The 1,258-nt window shown below is 37.3% G+C and overlaps 1 protein-coding gene across 2 annotated transcripts in view; it reads right to left on the bottom strand.

Moving 5' to 3' along the window:
- cenatac (centrosomal AT-AC splicing factor) overlaps positions 1–1,103 on the bottom strand; it is a 7,923-nt gene extending 6,820 nt beyond the window's left edge. The window contains exons 1-3 of one of the 2 annotated variants that reach the window (XM_014011728.1): positions 742–1,103; positions 390–556; positions 57–152 (exon numbers count right to left, since the gene is read on the bottom strand). In XM_014011728.1, coding sequence (XP_013867182.1) covers positions 57–152; positions 390–556; positions 742–861 — 383 coding nt within the window. In that variant the 5' untranslated portion in view covers positions 862–1,103. Of the gene's footprint in view, positions 1–56; positions 156–389; positions 557–741 lie in introns of both variants that reach the window. The other variant, XM_014011727.1, reaches the window with a different exon arrangement.
- Positions 1,104–1,258: the final 155 nt, after the last annotated feature.

Here is a 1,258-nt window from a genome sequence, read left to right on the forward strand (position 1 = left end):
CTTAAGAACAAATCTGTGCGTACGAACGGTTCTTGCATGAGGCCCATTGATCCTACCTTTCAGCTTCCTCCTCTGTGATGAGGACTTTGTCTCTAATCTTTGGATCAGCCTTATTTTCCCACCAGAATTTGTGAGTATTTTTCTTGTGTTGTCTTCTGAAATCAAACACATTGAAAAATAATTTAACAAATAGCATAGCAAAAGTAATTTTTAGTGGTGCATCAACTGATCATTACAAATAACAGCAGAGCTGGTAATAATACCATGTCACCCATCAAGAGAATTACTGTTCTGATGCCTACTAAGAAAGGTAAACAAAAGGTTATTAAAGTCCCTGCAGATGGACTTTTGTTTAAATTGAAATAAATGCATGATGATATAAAACTTACGTGGCCATGTGTTCTATTAAACCTCCGTACATGACGGTCATGTTGTCATCTGTAACATGTTTCTCAACCTCAGCCCCACAGCAGTAGCACCAAAACGTAAGCTTGTGCTGGGTGCAATCAAACTTTTCAACTTGGGGTTTTCTAAGTGTTCGGCGAGCTTCTTTCACCTGCGTGACAGCAAATCAACCAATCAAAACCTGTTTGAAAGTTTAATTTAACTTCAAAAACATACTGTTGACAGAGTAGAGCTAGCATTAGCATCCTACTTAGCGCGTCCACAATGGAGATTTCTTCAGCATTTAAACTATGCACGTTAATACCAGCAGATTTATTCACTCGTTTCTTTACTTACCTTCTCTGTAAACTTGAGAAGAACAACTCTGAGTCTGCTTTGGTGACTTTTCCCAAAAATGTGTTTCTTCCCGCCGGAGAATGTCGTCTGTTTACATATGGCGCAATAATATGCACCCATTTAGACACCGTGTAAGTTTCTGAAGATGCGCGAATTCTGTATTAAAACTAAAGTTTACTATTTAGTACAKTATTTTATTTCTTGAGCTCTACCTTCCTCTTCCTTATTCTTCTTCTTTTCGTTTACTGGCGGATTACAAACAACTTCCAGGTGCATACCGCCACCTACTGTACAAGAGTATGCAACTTCATAKCCTCCAAAGTCTAAATTCTATTTTTTTTTTAATTTTGTATTATGTAAAAATTTAAATAACGCTTTCCTAATATTCTCCTCCTTATTTTTATTCTTTCGCGTCTTTGTTTTACAACCAGTTTTGAGTGCACTCCTGCCACCTACTGACTGCTTGGCGTATGACTGCAGAAAGACATCAACTTTGCATAGTCCTAAAATATATAAC

The sequence above is a fragment of the Austrofundulus limnaeus genome, unplaced genomic scaffold, assembly GCF_001266775.1.
Source record: "Austrofundulus limnaeus strain Quisiro unplaced genomic scaffold, Austrofundulus_limnaeus-1.0 Scaffold84, whole genome shotgun sequence".
NCBI lineage: Eukaryota > Metazoa > Chordata > Actinopteri > Cyprinodontiformes > Rivulidae > Austrofundulus > Austrofundulus limnaeus.